The sequence below is a fragment of the Myotis lucifugus genome, unplaced genomic scaffold (genome assembly GCF_000147115.1).
Source record: "Myotis lucifugus unplaced genomic scaffold, Myoluc2.0 scaffold_924, whole genome shotgun sequence".
NCBI classification, from domain to species: domain Eukaryota; kingdom Metazoa; phylum Chordata; class Mammalia; order Chiroptera; family Vespertilionidae; genus Myotis; species Myotis lucifugus.
The window spans coordinates 58623-77356 of NW_005871972.1; the positions used below are offsets into that span (position 1 = coordinate 58623).

General features: G+C 49.5%; 2 protein-coding genes across 2 annotated transcripts; both read left to right on the top strand.

Moving 5' to 3' along the window:
- Positions 1–3498: 3498 nt before the first annotated feature.
- Positions 3499–6796, top strand: LOC102422555 (myeloid cell surface antigen CD33-like). Its single transcript, XM_014448788.2, has 5 exons — positions 3499–3565; positions 3631–4020; positions 4222–4500; positions 4718–4792; positions 6699–6796. Exons 1-5 carry the CDS (start codon positions 3526–3528, stop codon positions 6794–6796), a joined length of 882 nt encoding a protein of 293 aa, XP_014304274.2. The 5' UTR covers positions 3499–3525.
- Positions 6797–8815: 2019 nt separating this feature from the next.
- LOC102422858 (myeloid cell surface antigen CD33-like) lies at positions 8816–18600 on the top strand. The gene is made up of 8 exons (XM_014448789.2): positions 8816–8846; positions 13782–13838; positions 14492–14770; positions 14998–15045; positions 16298–16394; positions 16661–16739; positions 17933–17936; positions 18551–18600. Exons 1-8 carry the CDS (start codon positions 8816–8818, stop codon positions 18598–18600), a joined length of 645 nt encoding a protein of 214 aa, XP_014304275.2.
- Positions 18601–18734: the final 134 nt, after the last annotated feature.

Sequence of the window (18734 nt, forward strand, 5' to 3'; positions counted from 1 at the left end):
CATTGATGATGAGAAAGAATCATTGATCGGCTGCCTCCTGCACGCCCCCCCGCCCCCACTATTGGGGATCCAGCCCGCAACCCGGGCATGTGCCCTGACCAGGATCAAACCCAGGACCCTTCATGCCGCAGGCCAACACTCTATCCACGGAGCCAAACCGGCTGGGCCTCTTTCTCCACTTCTCAGCAGGATTCAGATGCTGGTGGCAAAGGACAGGCTACGGGCAGGAGCCAGGAGAGAGACAGGCAGATGCTGCCCTTCCAGGCTCCGGTGGCCTGTCTGTGGCCCTCTCTGAACCACAGGCTCCGCCTCTGAGAAATGAGGAAGCCGGCAAGTCTCCCACCGCAGCCCAGGCCGTTGTGATGGAGAGCGGGCCCGAGGTTCCTCTCCTGTGCGCACCGAAACCTCCTCACCTTATTGTCGGGGCTTCCTCTGGGCTCTGCAGCTCTTCGTTCCTTGAAAGAGGAAACTTCAACATCAGACTAAACCAGGAAGGGGCGTGGCAGGTCACGCTCCAGAGGGGCCGCTGCCCCTGGCGTCTGGGGTGAGCTGGAAGGGCAGGGGGTGAGGCCGAGCCGCCCACGCCGGGGTCCCAGGCTCAGCACCCGGATTTCAAGCTGGAAGTGAGGATACAGGAGGGCTTGTGCGTCCCCGCATCCTGCACCATCTCCTGCCCTCGGGCGGCTGGAGCAAACCCGCATCTGCCTGTGGCTAGTGGTTCCAGAGCTGGGAGGAGCCTGGGAGGGTGCCCTCAGACCCGCAGCCCCCCTCAATCAAGTCCCTGGAAATATAACCGTGCTTTGAACATCACTTGGATGGTGGAGATGGAAGTATTTCTTTCAACTGGGAAGAAGAAATGATGCAATTACTTACATGCTTGCTTTCTCTGCAGGTACCAGGTGTGGTACCGCCTGTAATAAGGACAAGGATGGCCCTAATCTGTTTGGCTCAGTGGATAGAGCAGCTGTGGGCAAACTACGGATCCAGCCCATTTGAAATGAATAAAACTAAAAAAAAAAAAAAGACCGTACCCTTTTATGTAATGATGTTTACTTTGAATTTATATTAGTTCACACAAACACTCCATCCATGCTTTTGTTCCGGCCCTCCGGTCCAGTTTAAGAACCCATTGTGGCCCTCGAGTCAAAAAGTTTGCCCACCCCTGGGATAGAGCCTTGGCCTGCAGACTGAAGGGTCCCGGGTTCAATTCCTGGTCAGAGCACATGCCTAGGTTGCAGGCTTGATCCCCAGTAGGGGGCGTGCAGGAGGCAGCCAATCAATGATTCTCTCTCATCATTGATGTTTCTATCTCTCTCTCCCTCTCCCTTCCTTTCTGAAATCAGTAAAAATACATACAATAAAATAATAAAGACAAGGATGGATGGAAGGTGAGGACTCCAGGAACCTGGATGCTATAGACAGAATTGGGTCCCCTCCCACCACATTCATCTGTTGAAGCCTTAACCCCCAACAGGATTGTTCTTTCAGAAGGAGTGACATTAAAGGAGCCCATGAGGGTGGCCTCCTAAAACTGAGGGCCTGATAAGGAACGGACGAGAGGACACAGATACTGGGGTGGTGGGGGCTTGTCCAGGGTGGGAATGGCTGGAGGCAGGGGGTAAATTGGAGAAAAAGGAGAACTATGTAAAACTTTAGACAATTAAAAAAATAAAATAAAGCTCAGAGCCAAATCTGACAAGAAAAAAAAAAAGACAAGGAAGAGAAAGTGAGAAAGTGATTTTCCATTTCTCTCCCCACATGTAATCCTATATAATAAAGAGGTAATATGCAAATTGACCCTCACGCCCTCACATCACAAGATAGCTGCTCCATGTCATCACAAGATGGCTGCTCCCCCATAGTCACAGGATGGCCAGCAGGGGAGGGCAGTTGGGGGCGACAAGGCCTGCAGGGGAGGGCAGTTGGGGGCAATCCGGCCAGCAGAGGAGCTGTTAGGTGTCAATCAGGCTGGCAGGGAAGTAGTTAGGGGGCGATGAGGCTGGCAGGCAGAAGTGGTTAGGGGAAATCAGGCAGGCAGGCAAGTGACTAGGAGCCAGCAGTCCCAGATTGTGAGAGGGCAGGAGGAAGGGAAGTGAGAAAGGAGGCCAGACCTGGGGGCCGATGTCATGTGAGCAGGGAGAAAGCAGAAAGCTCCCTAACCCCCTACCCCCTCAGCAATTTCACCCCCTCACTGTCCCTGGGCCCACAGCAGGTCCTACAACTGGGAACGTTCCTTCTTGTCCCTAGAGGGTCTAGGCCGCATCCAATCTGCTCTCTTGTGGCTCTTGGGGCCTCCAGTCATGGCCCCAGCCCTGTTTCACCATCATGGCCCCTACCAGGCAGGTCCTGAGGTCATCTTTCCTTCCCACTCCTATGGGAGCCATCTCTGGGCATGGATGGAGGGCGTCTGCTGGTCTTCTCTCCTCCAGCCCCCACACAGGCCACAGGCTCACTCTGTTTGTTGCGTGAGTGAATGAATGAGGGAGTGAATAAATGAGTGAGTGGGTGAATGAATGCCTGAAGTAATGGCTGCCTGCTACACTTTACTAAGATCCTTACATATATTTGACATGCCACACCCTCACATAAACGTCCCACACCCCTGCCTGCCTGCCTCCGGGTCTAGATCTGGTGTCTTGACCTTGGCATGGCTGACCTTTGGGCTTGCTGTCAGGAGGCCATCCTGTGCAAAGCAGGTTGTGCAGAAACGTCTCTGGACTCTACCCAGTGGCTGCCCGTTGCACCCTCCTCGCTAGCCGTGACCATGACATGTGTCTAGACGTTGCCAAATGTTCCCGGTGGGCCCTGGTTCAGAACCACAAGTGTACCCAACATTGTGACTTTCAGGCCAGGAAGTGCCCACTGAGGGCACAAACAGCCTGGGAAGGACTCAGACACCCACCCATGGTCTGTCAGTCCTCAGATCTGCAGAGGCCCCTGCTGGCCCCCTTGTGGGTCAGGGCGGGCCTCACCCAGTTCCAGAACATGCTGGATGGACCTGCGCCTGAGAGTCTCTGGGCTGTGGGGTGTCCCCCCTCTCTGTGCAGAATGAATGAATGAGGGAGTGAATGGGTGAATGAATGAATGGGTGAATGAATGAATGAGTGAATGAAATAATGGCTGCCCCTGACACTTTACCTAAGACCCTTCCATATATTTTACATGCCTGGTGTAGACAACAGAGTCTAGAAAAGCCTCTAATGGGAGGACCTTAGGAGACTCCCGTGTCCCCTCCTCAGATGTCCTCAGAGGTCCTGGTTCTGCTCTGAAGCTGCAGGGAAGACCAGAGATTGGACAGGACTCGGGGTGAGCTTCCTGTTTGTTCTTCTCTGGGAGGGTGTCCAGGGTCTCTGGGCTGTGGGGGGTTTACCTGCTCTGTGCAGAGAGGGGAAGCGCTTGGGCTCTGAGGTTCCTCTTTTGTGAACGGCCAAGTTCTCATGCCCCTCACCAGCTTCCGTGGTCACACCATGCCCCCCCCCCACTGTCTTCATTCTTTTTTCACCCACAGGAGCCCAGAAACTCTCCATGTCAGAGATGCTGTGGCTGCTGCCCCTGCTGTGGGCAGGTGAGCGCCTGAAGGGAGAGGGGGGAGTGGGGCAGGGGCTGCAGCTGACCCTCCTTTTCCTGCAGGGTCCCTGGCTCAGGATGAAAGACTCACGCTGACAGTGCAGACACCTGTGACAGTGCAGGAGGGCCTGTGCATGTTTGTGCCCTGCACCTTCACCCACCCGGGGCGGGACTGGAATCATCTTTCCCCTGCATATGGCTACTGGTTCCAGGAAGGAGCTAATGAATTCCACGATGCTGCTGTGGTCACAAACAACCCGGATCATAAAGTGCAGGAGGAGACCCAGGGCCGATTCCACCTCCTCGGGGATCCCCAGACCAACAACTGCTCCCTGGACATCAGAGACGCCAGGAGGACCGATGATGGATTATATTTTTTTCGGGTGGAGAGAGGAATTTCCCAATGGCATAAATATTCTTACATACAGAACATGCTTTCTGTGCGTGTGACAGGTAAGGAACGGGCTCCAGGAGAGGCCTTGGGAGAAGTTCACGGTGGCCCCGGGCAGGGCTGGGAGGGAACCCCATTCTGGGACAGGGTTGGGGTACAGCCTGTTGGGCTCAAAGGGAGGAGCTGGACCAAAGACCGAGGCTTCTCTCAGGGCCCCACCTGGAACCCTCCCTCCTGATCCCCTGCCTCCCCCTCCTCACCAGCCCTCAAACACACACCCAACATCCTCATCCCGGGGCCCCTGGAGAGTGGCCGCCCCAAGAACCTGACCTGCTCTGTGCCGTGGGCCTGTGAGCGGGGCACGCCCCCCATCTTCTCCTGGACATCAGCTGCCCACACCTCCCTGGGCCCCAGGACCCCTCTCTCCTCCGTACTCACCCTCACCCCACGGCCCCAGGACCACGGCACCAACCTCACCTGTCAGGTGCATTTTCCTGCCGCTGGTGTGACCGTGGAGACAACCATCCAGCTCAACGTCACCTGTGAGTGCTGGGTCGGAGCACCAGGGCCCTGAGGCTGTGCAGAGCAGGAGGGCCAGGCAGGGGTGCTGGGTGCTTTGTCCAGGGCCTGGCTGTGTAGGGGACCTGGAGGACACAAGCCCTGCCCCTCTTGCATTTCTGAAGGTAGAAGTGCAATGCCTAAACAATCCTCACCCCATCTCAGCTCACTGACGAGCAAACTCCTCTCTTCCTGTCCCAGGTGCCCCGCAGAACCCAACAACAGGTGGTTGCCTAGGAGACGGCATAGGTAAGAAGGAGCCCATCATGGGCTGTAGTAGGGAGCATGGCTGTTTCCAGATCTGGACAGGGCTGGACCCTGCCTCATCCTGGACTCACCTGGTGACCAGACAGCCCCTGTGGATGGACCCCGGGATCCGTCTTCTTCCTCAGCCCCCATGGCCACTGTGAGCAGCTGTTCCCATTGGCCCCTTGCTCCCTGAGGACTTCTCCTAGCCCCTGTCAGCTGCACCAGGAGAACTAGGCACCCTCCACATGGCTGAGCTGCCTCTCAAGGCCCTGGTCCTCCATCTCCTGACGAATCCTCCAGGCTCAAGTTTTTATTTTCCTCCAATAGTTTAATTTATGTATTTTTGAACAATAGTCACATGGCCAATAATGAAGGAAGCACTGAAGTTGGGCCTGGCCAGGTAACTCAATTGGTTATAGTGCTGCCCCAGTGCACCAAGGTTGTGGATTTGATCCCCCGGTCAGGGCACATACAAGAGACAACCAATGAATTGGAACAGCACACCAATGTTTCTCTCTCTCTCTCTCTCTCTCTCTCTCTCTCTCTCTCTCTCTCTCCTTCCCTCTCTCCCTCTAACCATCAATTATTAAAAACACAAGACTTTTCCCTTAGAGGCACTGAAGTCTGCCCTCAGAAGCTCAGTCTTCCCCTGGAAGTGAGCAGTGTCCACACGCTGCTGTGAGCGTTGGTTGTTCACCTGAAGGACCTAGTAGGTCCTTTGCCATCAGAAAGACAGACATTACCCGCCCCCCCATCTCTGTGACTGTGGAATTGTCCATGGCATGAAGGGACCTGGCTGTGTGCACATCTTCTCTAACGGAGAACAAGGGCCTTAAGGGGTTGTCTGAATAATAGTCCCTTGTATGGATGTACCACATTCAGTTCTTCTGTTGATCAGTTGATGGACATTTGGGTGTTCCCAGTTTTTGGCGGTTATAATACTGCTGGGAACTTGATGTACGTTTTTTGTTCAGACATCTTTTCTGTTTTTTAGGTCATGTACCTGGGAGTGGAATTGCTGAGTCAAATGGTACTTTCTATGTATAACTTTCTGAGGAAATTCCGGACTGTATTTCACAGTGACAGCATCAGTTTACATTCCCACCAGCAAAGTATAAGGCTTCCCATTTCTCCACACAATTGCCAACATTGGTATTTTCCTTAAAAAAAATGATAGGCTACTAGTGGGTGTGAAAGGCTACTTCAACCTGGCTTTGATTTGCATTTCTGTGATAATTATGACACCGCTTATTTTCTTTCGGAATTATTGTTCATTTGTATATCGCCTTAAAAAAACACTTCATATCGAGTGTCTGCCCATTGTTTAATCTTGTTCCTTGACTTTTTGTTGTTGAGTTCTAAGAGTTTGGCATATGGGCGGGTTATTATTGCTTATCGAATCTATAGCTAGCAAATGTTCTCTCCCATTAAGTGGGTTGGCTTTTCATTTTCCCCATTATGTCTGTTGATCATCAGAATGTTTCAATTTGATGAATTCCAATTTACACATTTCCAGTTCTGTCCAACTGCTGGGGATCAGGGCAGGGTCTAGGGCAGTGATGGCGAACCTATGACATGCATGTCAGAGGTGACACGCAAACTCATTTTTTTGGTTGATTTTTCTTTGTTAAATGGGATTTAAATATATAAAATAAATATCAAAAATATAAGTCTTTGTTTTACTATGGTTGCAAATATAAAAAAAATTTCTATATGTGACACGGCACCAGAGTTAAGTTAGGGTTTTTCAAAATGCTGACACGCTGAGCTCAAAAGGTTCGCCATCACTGGTCTAGGGTGAGAGCCCAAGCATTCCCAAATCCCGGGATGCAGGAACGCCTGAGGAACGACGTCCAGGGTCCTACTGGGAGCAGAAGGACACAGGATTGCGGCCGAGCAGGGTGACTCCATCCTCGTTCCCTCTTTCCTGCAGGATTATCAGGACCCAGGGCAGAAGTGGTGCTGGTGGCCATTGGTGAAGCAGCTGTAAAGATCCTGTTCCTCCTTCTCTGCCTCATCGTCCTCATGTGAGCTCAGCTCAGGGGGGAAGGGAGGCCTGGAGGCAGGAGGCTGAGTGCTGAACTGAGACCTGAATCCTGATGGGTCAGGGGCAGAGCTGGAAGGAGGTGAAGGTGTGTTGAATGAGGACTCCATACAGACAGACCTGTTGAGTGTCCCATAAGCTAGGTCTCCAGGGTGGGAGGTACCTACAGTGATCAGGAGGGTCTGTCAGGCCAGACACACCCTTTCCCACTTCAGTCTCCTCTCCAGGCCTTGAACAGGGAACAGGAGGTTGGGTCTGCTGCCCACTGGACCTGATGTGATCAGACTGAAAGATCCCGGTGTCTTCCCTCAGAGTCAGGTACCACAGGAGGAAGGCCCCGGGGCCCCAAAGGAGCACAGAGGATGCAAACACAGTCTCAGGTTAATCCCTCAGGTGAGTGATGCAGGTGTTTCACCACCCAATACCCACTGACACCTCCCACCGGTCTGCCCATCAGCATTGCTAAAATGGAACTGTCATCTTCTTCCCCAAACCCACTTCTCTGCTGGGCTTCCCATCACAGTGATGACATGGTGGCCCCCTTCTCTAAGACCATCCCATTCTCCCCAATCCACTAAGACTTGTCCATCATTCTTCCCAATCACAGCCTATATTGATGGCCGTCTCCTGCTCATCATGCTGGGATTGTTCCTGTGCATTCATCTCTTCCCTGGGTCCCTGAACCCACCAGCTACCTGTCTCCAGATTGTGTATCCAGAGACATATGGTCCACTTCCTACACAGTGTGAACAATGACGCTTCCTCTCCATGGCCAGAGATGAGGTGCAACCACCACAGGCTGGACTTGAGGGCTCAGTGTGGACTGTCTCCTGCTGGACTCTCTACTAGATTCTATTATCTCCCTGCATCTCACATCATCTTCACATCTGGCTGGGCTAAGGCCTTTGTTACTCTGAGACTTTGCATGTGCAGTTCCTTCGGCTGAAATACTCTTCCCCCCATCCCTACATCTCCAACGGATGATCATACTTCGAACTTAGTTAATAGTCATCCAATTGAACATGTGTGTGATGTGTGTGTGTTTGATTCTTGTATGGATTTGAATGAAATCATATTTAGTCATTTATATACAGACACTTTAGAAAGTATAAGTGAACACCTACTATGTGCCAGCATTGTTGTAGGTAATGGATATGCAACCATGAACCTGGCATGAAAAGTCTGTCATCCAGAAGCTGTCATTCTGGAGACAAGAGGATAAATTAAAAATAAATTTAAAAATTATTACAGTCTGTTGGATGGTGATATGTGTTTGGGGAGGAATCATACAAGGAAAAGATCAGGTGACATGGAGGGACAATTCCAACATCTGAGAGTACGAACTGTGATTCTGAGCCTAGACTTGATGCTGGTGAGAGAGCAGACTGTGTGTTGCCCTCAAGGAGATTAGCCGGGAAGATGGGGAGCAGTGTCCCAGTTTTGAGGCAGAAGCAGCCTGGTGTGTGATGGAGACAAGACTCGGACATGACAGTCCTGGGGTGCCTGAAAGGGCTAGACCTCCTGGAGGGAGGTGCAGACCCAATGGTGTGCAGCCTAATGAAAGCTTGCAGCAAATGCAGGAACCAGGAAGCCATTGCCATTGAGGAAATCAGAGATATGGTTGAACATTCTTTGTAACCGATTCTCTTGGCGGCTCTTTTCAGAATAGACTAGAGTGTCCATAGTTGCCAAACAGAGAATGGGAAGGACACAGAAGGCAAGAAGGGATGGTGGCTGAACCGGGGAAGTGAGGTGGAGAGTGAGGTTTAATTTCTGGATATACATTGAAGTTCCAGTTGACTTGGGGTCTGAAAGTCTAGAGGAAGGATGTGCCCAAGTGTCTCCCCTGAGCATCAGAAAGGGTGTGTTTGATGGACACAGAGAGGAGGGTTTTGAGGTAGATGTTCATTCAGAGAAGACACTTCATATCCAACTGAGGCCATCAGTGAGAGAGCTGGTGTGGACGTCTGAAGATCAGGAGAGGGGTCCAGATGGGAGATGTGAACATGGATAGTCAGTGTGAGATGATGACAACAGGTGAGGGAGGAAAAGGACTGATGGCACATAGAGAAGAGACATTCAAGGATTGCAAAAGGTCACATGGGCAGTACAGAGGGCTGAATGGTGGCCACTCATTCAGAATGTTCAATGTCTTGAAGGAAACACATTGTCATTGGAGACCCTGACAACAGAGGTTTCTGTGGTTGGTGGCAAAGGTGTGAAGATATGATTGGAACAACTGCAGGAGAGAATTGGAGAAGGGGATATGGGAATAGTGGGTCCAGACAACCCTTTGAGGAATTTGGCTGCAAAGAGGAACAGAGGGATGGGTCTGGAAAAGGAGGTCTTTTCTTGACTTCTCCTCTGGGTCCTCCCAGAGGTGCTCCATGAATTCCTGCCTCTATTGGTTTCCTGGGGCCATTGTGACAAACTCCCACACACTCTGTGTCTTTGAAAAATGGAAATTTAGTCTCTTAGTTCTTGAGACCAGAAATCCATGTAGGGAGTAAAAATATCTTCTCCCTCTGCCCTTCTAAGTTGTCCATGGAGACCTCAGATACAAAGAAAGATTGGGTGCCACATCTTGGGGTAACATGTCCTACACCCCATCGTGTGTAATGAGTTATATTATGTAGAAATCCAGTTGTTGGTTGGGATGCACTTGGTCCAGAGGCTCAAGGAGAGAACCCATGTCTTGCTTCTTCCAGGTGATGGGGTGCCAGCTCTCCTTGGTTTGTGGCTCCATCACAGACACCTATCTCTTCATCACATGGCTTCATCCCGCTCTGTGTGTAGAAAGTCACCTGCTATGTCTATGTTGGGAACACTTGTCACTGACTTCATGGATCAACCCTAATAATCTAGGATGCTCTTCATATGAATATTCTTACCTTAATAGCACCAGCAAAGCCCCCCTTTCCCTTACATGGTAACATTTTGGGGTACCACGGATTAAGACCTGGGTATTTCTGAGTGCCCATCTTTCAGCCCTCTGCATTGTCCATGTGACCTTTTGCAATCTTTGAATGTCTCCAGAACCTGATTGCTCTGCTCTGCCATGTCCCGATACATTAGTGGGTCACCTCATGAGTGACACATATTTTAGGGAGCAGGAGCTTGTGTTCTGTGAAAGTTACTTCTAAGAGAGCTAAAGGAGTCTGGCTGCTGTGGGTCAGTGGTTGAGTGTCGACCCAGGAACCAAAAGGTCTCTGGTTTGATTCCAGGTCAGGACACATGACAGGGTTGTGGGCGTCCATCCCCATTAGGGGGCATGCAGGAGGCAGCCCAGAGATGATGTTTCTTTCTCATGATTGTTTCTATCTCTCTCTCCCTTTCATTTCCTCTCTGAAATCAATCAAATCAAATAAAAACCGGAAATAACGAGAGTTGGAGCAGATATGGAGAAAATGAAACTCTAGGGCTTTGCTCTACATGCCAAGGCTTTGCATATATATATATATATATATATATATATATATATATATATATATATATATATAATTGATTTTTTTTACAGAGAGGAAGGGATAGAGACAGAGAGCTAGAAACATCGATGAGAGAGAAACATCAATCAGCTGCCTCCTGCACACTCCCCACTGGGTATGTGCCCGCAACCCAGGTACATGCCCTTGACCGGAATCGAACCTGGGACCCTTCAGTCCTCAGGCCAACGCTCTATCCACTGAGCCAAACTGGTTTCGGCTATGCTTTTAAATACAGTGTGGCAGTTCCTCAAAACATTAAAAATAGAATTACCATAAGAAACAGTCATTTCACTTCTGGGTATTTACGCAAAGGATTGAAAGCAGGAACTTTAATGGATGTTTACACATCTCATAGTAGCATTATTCTCCATTAGGTGAAAATAACCTAAGGGCCCATCAACCAAGAAACAGATAAACACAACGTGGTGTACACATACAAGGAAATGTTATTTATCCTCAAAAAAGGAAGGGAATTCTGACTCATGCTGCAATGTGGGTTGAAGATACTCTGCTAAGTGTAGCAAGTCAATCACAAAAGGATAAATACTGTGTGATACCACTTCCATGAAGTACTTAGATTAGCAAATTCATAGACATAGACCAGTGATGGTGAACCTATGACTTTTTTTGGTTGATTTTTCTGTGTTAAATGGCATTTAAATATATAAAATAAATATCAAAAATATAAATCTTTGTTTTACTATGGTTGCAAATATCAAAAAATTTCTATATGTGACATGGACCAGAGTTAAGTTAGGGTTTTTCAAAATGCTGACACCCCAAGCTCAAAAGGTTCGCCATCACTGACATAGACCATAGAATGGTGGTTGCCAGGATCTGGGGAGATGGAGAGCTGTACTTTTCATGGGCACAGAGAGTCAGCTTGGGAAAAATGACAAAAGATCTAGAGATGGATGGTGGTGATGGTCCCACAACAATGTGAATGTCCTTAATGCCACTGACCCCACCCATAGATTTAACCTGCCACTTCACCTATTTAGAAAAATAATGGCAGCTACACACATGAAAATAAGCTTAACATCACTTGTTATTAGAAAATTACAGGTTAAAACCAGGATGAGATACAACGGAATACCACTTAATAAGAATACATTACGAAGAACACATACATAGAACTTGGATCAATTTCACAAATATGCTGAGAGAATATAGACTTAACTCAGTACATTTATAGAAATTCTCCTATAGACAGAATTAATTCACCGTGATTGAAGCTGTATTGGGGGCTGGAGGTGGCAGTGGTGAACGACAAAGACGTGGGGGAAAGTCTCGGTGGAAGTGGGAATGCTCTATACCTTGATTGTGGATCAATCCCATTTGTTCAAATTCATAGAAATGCATACAAAAGTGGCTACATTTTATTTTATGTAAATTATGAAGTTATTAAAAGAAATACCATTGGAACTCACAGAATCCTCCCTTCCAAGAAAATGGTATAACTTTCTTTATGATACACATAATTTGTAATGGGTTTTCTATTATATTCTTAGATGTTTTTTTGACAGCCTATAACAAGGTATCATTTTACTTACTGGAGATTCAATATCTTTTTCTTATTTTTTATTTAGATTTGAGAGAGAAAAGGTAAGTGTAAGAGAGAGAGAGGAGAGAAACATCAATTTGTTGATCCACTTTTTATGCATTTATTGATTGCTTCTGGGAGACTCGCATCTCATCCTCAGATGTCCTCAGAGGTCCGGGTCCACCTCTCATGCTGAAGGGAAGCTCCTGAGATGGGAGAGGACACAGAGGCAGAGCTTGTGTCCCGACCTGGGATCTAACCCACAACTTTGGTGTATCGGGAAGACCTCTAAACAACCGAGCTCCCCGGCCAGGACAAAACTCAATTTCTTATCCACCAAATGAGGGCACAAAAGTCTCTCTGTATTAGTAAGACTGAAGGCCCATCTATCTAGATACTATTGTGTTAGAAAGATTTTACAAATATCTGGTGGCAAATGCTTTTATGTCACCGGGATCAAGAGTTTGCCAGATGCATAGCCACAGACTCAGATGGAAAAACCACATGAGCTGAACCTAAATTTTAATTGTAGCTGCATATTCCATTCATGTTTCCTAGAAATATTACATGCTTAGAGCCACATGTTACTGTGAGCAGCATATTTTTGATCAACCTTACATATTTTTATTTTATGTAGAAATCAGAGCCCTCATAGTCCAACTTAGAATTTGAGGTGCCTTACCATTTTATAGCCTTTCTAAGGTAGCAATTTTTTAAAAGCAGAACAGAAATAGCCTAGGAAAAAAGAAATCATTCTACCAGGCAGCTAGAATAACAAATATTATGAAATTAAGTCTAGATATGTCCCTGAGATTCCCAGCAGTCAATGCAAAAAGGAAATTGTGAACTCTTGCTGAGACAAGAAAGTATGTAGTTTATTTGAAAGGCAAATATCATCTTACTCCTAAAGATCGGGAGAAACATACTCCATCTGGAAAGAACTTTGCAAATATAAGGGAAATGTTTGAGCTCATTGTTCATCCACAACTTTACAGCGCTTTTCTATGACAGGAAATGCTCATCTGCATGATGAGGAACTGAGACAGTCTCTCCCATTCACACACTCTGAGTGACGGAATCATAGAGAAGAGTTTCCTGCCCTGGCATCAGGGAACCTGTGGTCTCCCTTTGTGTTACATGAAGATGCGACACGGTTTTCACTTTGGAGATGGCATCATTGAAACACTATGAATCAGAATAAGATGTAAATAGGAACCCACACTTGTGTTTTTAGAGAATGCCCAGCGTGCCACCAGGACACGTGGTAGACTGACAAGTGACTGCAGCTCTAAAGCCCAACAGCACTGTGTTTGGGAGGAAGTGATGTCACTGGGCGGGGAGCGTCTCAGAGCCATAGACCAGGTCCATGGATCTGTTCTTGTCTTTTCTTCAGCCAACCAATACGTAGATGTTCACTGAGTGTTTGGTGAATGAATGAATGATTGAATGAATGAATACTGCCTTCACCTCACTTGGAACCCCCTTCTTTCCTTCTGTCCCAAACTCTCACATGGACATTACAGACTCGTACGCCTTGTAGGACTGACCACAGCTTCTAGATGAGGCTGGCACCTCCCGTCAATGCAGGAGTGAACCAGCTCTCTGATTTAGACACCAGAGCTCAGAAAGCCCCCAAGGGAGGACCTTAGGAGACTCCCGTGTCCCCTCCCCAGATGTTCTCAGAGGTCCTGGTTCTGCTCTGGAGCTGTAGGGGAAACCCAAGATAGGACAGGACATGGAGTCAGCTTTCTGTCTGTCCTTCTCTGGGAGGGTGTCCATGGTCTCTCAGCTGTGGGGTGTCTGCCTGCTCTGTGCAGAGAGGGGAAGCGCTTGGGCTCTGAGGTTCCTCTTTCGTGAACGGCCAAGATCTTGTGCTCCTCCCCAGCTTCCGTGGTCTCACCACGGTCTCCTCTCCCACTGTCTTCATTCTTTTTTCACCCACAGGAGCCCAGAAACCCTCCATGAGAGAGATGCTGTGGCTGCTGCCTCTGCTGTGGGCAGGTGAGTGTCTCAGGGGAAAAGGGGGTGTAGGGTGGGGGCTGTGGCTGACTCTCCTTTTCCTGCAGGGTCCCTGGCTCAGGATGGAGGATACAGGTTGACAGTGCAGACACCTGTGACAGTGCAGGAGGGCTTGTGTGTTTCTGTGTCCTGCACCTTCACTGCCCCGTGGATCTCTGGGACTACTATCCCTACATATGGCTCCTGGTTCCCAAAAGGAGCTAAGATAGACACAGATGCTGCTGTGGTCACAAGCAACCAGACTCGTAATGCTGCAGGAGGAGACCCAGGGCCGATTCCACCTCCTCGGGGATCCCAGGACCAAGAACTGCTCCCTGGACATCAGAGACGCCAGGAGGACAGATAACAGATCATATTTTTTTCGAGTGGAGAGGGAACATTCCCCAGGGTTTAAATATTCTTACAAACATAACATGCTCTCCGTGCAAGTGACGGGTAAGGAATGGGCTCCAGGAGAGGCCTTGGGAGAAGTTCACGGTGGCCCCGGGCAGGGCTGGGATGAGACCCCATCCTGGGAGGGGGTCGGGGTACAGTGTGTTGGGCTCAGAGGCAGGAGCTGGACCAAAGCTGAGGCTGCTCTCAGGGCCACACCTGGGACCCTCCCTCCTGATCCCCTGTCTACCCCTCCTCACCAGCCCTCAACCACACACCCAACATCCTCATCCCGGGGCCCCTGGAGAGCGGCCTCCCCAGGAACCTGACCTGCTCTGTGCCCTGGGCCTGTGAGCGGGGCACGCCCCCCATCTTCTCCTGGACGTCAGCTGCCCACACCTCCCTGGGCCCCAGGACCCACTTCTCCTCCGTGCTCACCCTCACCCCACGGCCCCAGGACCACGGCACCAACCTCACCTGTCAGGTGCATTTTCCTGCCGCTGGTGTCACCGTGGAGACAACCATCCAGCTCAACGTCACCTGTGAGTGCTGGGTGGGAACAGCAGGTCCCTGAGGGTGTGCAGAGCAGGAGGGCCAGGCAGGGGTGCTGGGTGCTTTGTCCTGGGGACCTGACTGTGTAGGGGACCTCGAGGACACAAGCCCTGCCCCTCTTGCATTTCTGTGGTCTCTGAGGGTGGAGGGGGAATGCCTAATGATCCTTACTCCATCTCAGTCCACTGAAGAAGGAATTCCTTTCTTCCTGTCCTAGGTGCCCCACAGAACCCAACACCAGGTGGTTGCTTAGGAGACAGTGCAGGTGGGAAGGAGCCTTCTGTCATGGGGCATTGACTGACGTGGGTCTCTGTCTGGGTGATTCAGAGCTGGACTTCAGAGATCAGCAGGGAGGTGTGGGTGCCGTTAAACATGAGCACCCCTAACAGACCTCTTACCCAATAACCTCCAACCGCTGTCTGGCCAGAGTGACCACAACCTTCTCCCTGCCCATCCTAACTGACGCTCTTTATCTTCCTCCAGTTACAAATGCCTTGGGGTATTTTAGAGTAGACTTTGGTTTTAAGAGCAGTTATAAACTCACAGCAATATTGAGCAGGAGACAGAAGGCAGAGAGATTTCCCCTAACCCTGTCGCACCCTCCCTCACATGCACATCCCCCACCAGAGGGCACATTTGTACAATCGATGAACCGACACTGACACATCATTGTCAACTAAAACTAATAATTATGGTTTACTCTTGGTGTTGTACACTCAATGGGCTTGGACATTGTATCATGACACCTGTACACCATTATAGTGTCATGTAAAGCAGTTTCACTTCTCTGATAATCTCTATTTTTTGCTTGCCCTCCCCTTGGCCCTTACCTTGACTTGTCTCTGGAGCCCTATCCTCCTCCTGCCCTATTCCCATTGGTGATGGCATCTGGTCCCCACCCCCACTGGTCAGTGACCCTGTTAGGACTCTCTCAGCAGTTCCATCAGACTGTAACAGGTGATGCTCAGAGACACATCCCTAACCCCAGGGCTCCTGGGAGGCATGGCCAAATGAGACCAGGAAAGATGTCTGGGTCTCGCCTGAAGGTCTAAGAACCTCCTGGATTTCACCTTCTTTTGGAGGCACAAAATACCACCTTTGACCCTGAGCGACAGGGCCAGTGGAGACCAGGAGAGAAGATTCTGACACCTTCCCAGGAAGGAAGAAGAGACAGGTTTTTCTGCAACCCACAGCGGTCTGTGTGTGTCTCTCTCTCTGGAGTGCCCATGGGACACTGAGGCTCAAAGTCCTCTGCAGCCAGGTCTGGGGTCTGTGGCAGAGAAACCTTAGATGGAGAAGAACCCGGGTCCTAGAAAAGATGAGGTTTGCTTCACAGGAGTGTGGGGACTGGATAGGAGATGTCATGTAGACCGTGTCCTTCACCCCATGGTTCTGGAGGACCTAGTTTCTCAGCCCTGGATGGGAGGAGAGGGGAACCCATCTCTTCATGCTTGAGAAGAGGGGATACATGCCTGCTCCTCAAACTTGGAGTTCATCCATATCTCTCTTGTCTGCAGGGGAACCGAGGACGAAGGCAGACGTGGTTCAGGCGGCCGTTGGGGGAGCCGGTGTCACTGCACTGCTGGCTGGCTGTCTCTGCCTCATCTATTTTGTGTGAGATGGGACAGGTGTGGGCCAGAGGTGGAGAATAGGGACCTACAGGGGTTGTAAGGGCCTGGAGAAGGGTAAGGGGTGCCGTGGTGGTGAGAATGCAGCCCATAGCCACTGAGCCAGGCTTGAATCGGAAGGTGTGGGGGAAAACCTTGTTCCAAAGTCTTGTTATGAAGGCTCCTAGTCTTGCCCCACTCTTGACCTTCCCTAGTCACTCACTCCAGCCTCAAAGAGTGACCATTGTCAAAGACCCTGGCATCTCCCAACAGAGTGAAGACCCGCAGGAAGGAAGCCAGGACAGCAATGAGCATGGACAACATCCACACTGCCATGGGGCCAGCTTCCTTGGTGAGTAACATGGACACCCTGGCATGCAACCCTGCCCCCACTTCCTGGGTGGCCCACATTTGCATTCCATTCAGCATGTCCAGAAACGAGCTCTTCACCTCCCCACTCTTTTGGAAAATGTAGGTTTTATTATTATTCAGGTATGTCAGGCCAACAGATCAGGAGACATCTTGTCGATTTTTTCCTCACAGTTCCCAAGAGGAGGGGAAAAGTCCCAAAACATGGCCACACATAGCAGCACTAGGGTCAGTCAGGAGGCAGAAGGAGTTAAGGGGAAAATGTGGGCAGGAACCTTGATGATGGTTTCCATGGGGAAGGTGAGGTGAGGCAGGGGAAGCAGGCTTAGGACTAGCTAGTTTGAATAATTTCAACAGGCTCTGGGCTGTGGGGGCTGTCTCTCATTGTCTGGTCCCTGGTCCTGGTGTGATCAGGGCAGGAGGAGACTGGTCGGAAGTATAAGAGTTCCATAAAAGAGATGGTTGGAGGCATGAACTTTGGAATGGACTTATTGGTTTGCAATATGAAAGTCACACTTAAAGGCAAGTCCTTTACTATCTCTAGCAATTACCTAGTCCTGGCAGGGACAGTTTCTCTAGGGTTATCAAAGCCCCAGATGTCAAAACATGAAATACACATGGTTAATACACCCCCAAAATATACTTCTGCTGGGCTCTCCATATCACCAATGCTATTCTTTTTAAAAATATATATTTTATTGATTTTTTACAGAGAAGAAGGGAGAGGGATAGAGAGCTAGAAACACCGATGAGAGAGAAACATCGATCAGCTGCCTCCTACACACCTACTACTGGGGATGTGCCCACAACCAAGGTACATGCCCTTGACCAGAATCAAACCTGGGACCTTTCAGTCCACAGGCTGACGCTCTATCCACTGAGCCAAACCAGTTTGGGCACCAATGCTATTCTTGTCCCTGACACCCAACCAGAGACCCGGCCCTGTCCCGCCCAGTCCTCCACCAGCTCTTTCTGCACTAATAAACTGCAAAGCATGTCTGCTGCAGCCCTCCCTCCTCTCCTCCCCAGCACTGCCCCATCACACGCAAGTCTGAAAAGCACTGGTTCTCCACACTGCCGAGCACCCAGACAACTTGGTCCGGCATTTGAGCCAGGAAAAACCAGTCACCTTCCATGCTTTGTGCCTCCCACACTCGCCTGTTCATTCGCCTCCAGCAACGTAAGCCTTTTGCATCTCAGAATCATTGCTAGGCTGTCCCCTCCTCTTCACATGCCTGCCTCAACCCGCCCTGCTCCTGCTCATCCTCCAAGTTCTGACTCTCATCGAACTCTAACTTATGTGGGTACCATGTGAGGTTTTTGAGAACATGATCAGCCATCACCCATGCATTTATCTTTCGCTTCGGCCAGTATCTCCCGCTTGTCAATATCTGTATTTTTATAAATTATTATGTTACAAATGTAAAATGTCCCTTCCGAGCTTGCAGATGACCACCTTCATGCTCACTCTTGGCCTTTTCTCTGTGCCCATGTATTCCTGGTCTCTCTTCTTTTTATGAAGCCTTAAGTCATGTTGGGTCCTACTCTAACGACACCATTTAAAAAATTACATACCCCGTTAAAGGCCCTATCACCAAATATAGTCACATTGGGAGTCATAGCTTCAACATATGAATTTGACAGTTTGGTCCATAAAATAGACTTAGGGCATCAGTGATGAATCTGGTGTGAAGCACTTGGGGTCTGGATACATTTTGCAGGTGGGGTCAACAGGATTTGCCAATAGAATGATAGGGTACACTTGGGTGTGAGCTCACTGCCTTTACCTCATAGGTGTCATAGACTTCAAGGAGGACTCCATAGATGTCATAGATATCCAGTGATGTCATAGAGGTCCATCTATAGTCATAGATGCTCTTAAATGCTTACAGATGTCCATAGATGTCAAAGATAACTCTATGGATATTACAGATGCCCAGAAATGTCATAGATATTCAAAGTTGGTCAGAGATGTCCG